The sequence below is a fragment of the Coptis chinensis genome, chromosome 3 (genome assembly GCF_015680905.1).
Source record: "Coptis chinensis isolate HL-2020 chromosome 3, ASM1568090v1, whole genome shotgun sequence".
In the NCBI taxonomy this organism is placed as follows: Eukaryota; Viridiplantae; Streptophyta; class Magnoliopsida; order Ranunculales; family Ranunculaceae; genus Coptis; species Coptis chinensis.
This window is the reverse complement of record NC_141458.1, coordinates 81,067,650-81,069,200: the sequence shown is the minus strand read 5'-3', so window position 1 is coordinate 81,069,200 and position 1,551 is coordinate 81,067,650. Positions and strand designations below refer to the sequence as shown.

General features: G+C 37.3%; 1 protein-coding gene across 1 annotated transcript; it reads right to left on the bottom strand.

Moving 5' to 3' along the window:
- Positions 1-237: 237 nt before the first annotated feature.
- Positions 238-1,244, bottom strand: OFP14 (ovate family protein 14). Its single transcript, XM_086598342.1, has one exon. It carries the CDS (start codon positions 1,242-1,244, stop codon positions 378-380), a length of 867 nt encoding a protein of 288 aa, XP_086454468.1. The 3' UTR covers positions 238-377.
- Between the last annotated feature and the right edge of the window lie 307 nt (positions 1,245-1,551).

Here is a 1,551-nt window from a genome sequence, read left to right as displayed (position 1 = left end):
TCCAATACATGTGGCTAACATTGTACAAAGGCACAAACCACAAAACTGATTTCAATACTGTCAACAACATATTTTCTCATCCAAACAAAACAAAGAGATCTATAGTTCTAGACAATGCTATCCGGGATACACAAGCACCAAACATAATTAACCTGGCTATCAGTAAGATTTACACCAAAATCCATACAGAACACATTAACCTACATAGAAAATTATTTTTTCACATACTTTGCATGTGACTTATGGTATGGTTGCATTACATAAGTCATTACAAATCCTAGTCTAGATGAAACTATATGAAAACATAATAAACATTTGTCACCCTTCGCCACAGTTTACGCTTCACGTACATTATGAAATTATTAGTGACTAAAATCTTACGTTACATCTCTATTTCTCCTCCTCCTTTCACCTTTGGTCGGAATTTGATGTTCCTTGGCAGGAGTTTTGTCATTGCTCTGCCTCAAACTGACGGTCAGATCGACGAATGCCCCCAGTATGTACTTGTATGATTTTTTGTCATTTAATTTTAAATAACAAAATAACAATTCTTCCATGAAGTCCCAGTCAATTGATTGATTTTGATTCAATCTAGCTTCAATCATCTCTTCCATGGATTGCCGAAAATCACTACAAGGGTCAGGCGAGTATGTTAAGACTGCAATGCTTTCATCCGGGAGGGATACGCCTTTTATTTCAGTCGAGGATCGTATAGACCCCTTGAAATCTAGACTAGTACTACTGCTAGCAGTATGAGTAATAGATTGTAGTTCCTCCAATGTAGATGCACTAGACCTTGCTTCTTCCACTAGTGAACTTGACGTGCCAGGGGACACAAAAAACCTATTTGATGATCGGATTTCAGGTACTACATCAATGTTCAACCTAGGCGAGTCGAATAAGAATCCATTCGACTTTTGGTCGTTGTCTTGTTCTTGTTTCCTTTCCTTTTCATCCTCTTCGTCGCCATCACTGTTGTTGTCATAACAATATAATGAACTAAAGTTTTCAAAGAGGAACTGATCAATATCGCTTAGTGTCGCCGCGCCTTTTTCTCGACCATGGGTTGCTTGTTCATCAATGTCAAAGGATGGGGTCTTAGGGTGCTTGCACCCTGACAAAACCCAGTTGGTCGAATTGGTGATGCGCTTTGAGGAGATTCTTTTAGGAATATGAACATGAGGGGTGCGTATTTTGAACTTGGAGAGGTAATCATGAAGAGATTTTTGAAGTCTCTTTGACATTTTTCTTGCCTGCTGTAACTTTGAGAGATTTGAGTGTGGAGATTGGGTGATCTTTATATACAATTGAGTGAAAGTAACATTATACGTTTTTCAAGGTGCCTAGCTGGTTGAGTTATATATAGAGAATTAATGGTTCCAATTAGTAAAGTTGTTACCTAAACCTCCATCAAAATATCTGATACAATCTTGGAGTTACTAAGTTAATGACATGCTTTCTTTTTTTTCGATCTTTTATATGCAGTTAAGGCAAGTGTATATTTTGGTAAGATTGTCTGTTGTATTTTGACAAGATGAAGGGATAACTTGA

Coding starts and splice junctions, on each gene's coding strand:
- OFP14 (XM_086598342.1), bottom strand. CDS start 1,244: ATGTCAAAGAGACTTCAAAAATCTCTTCATGATTACCTCTCCAAGTTC.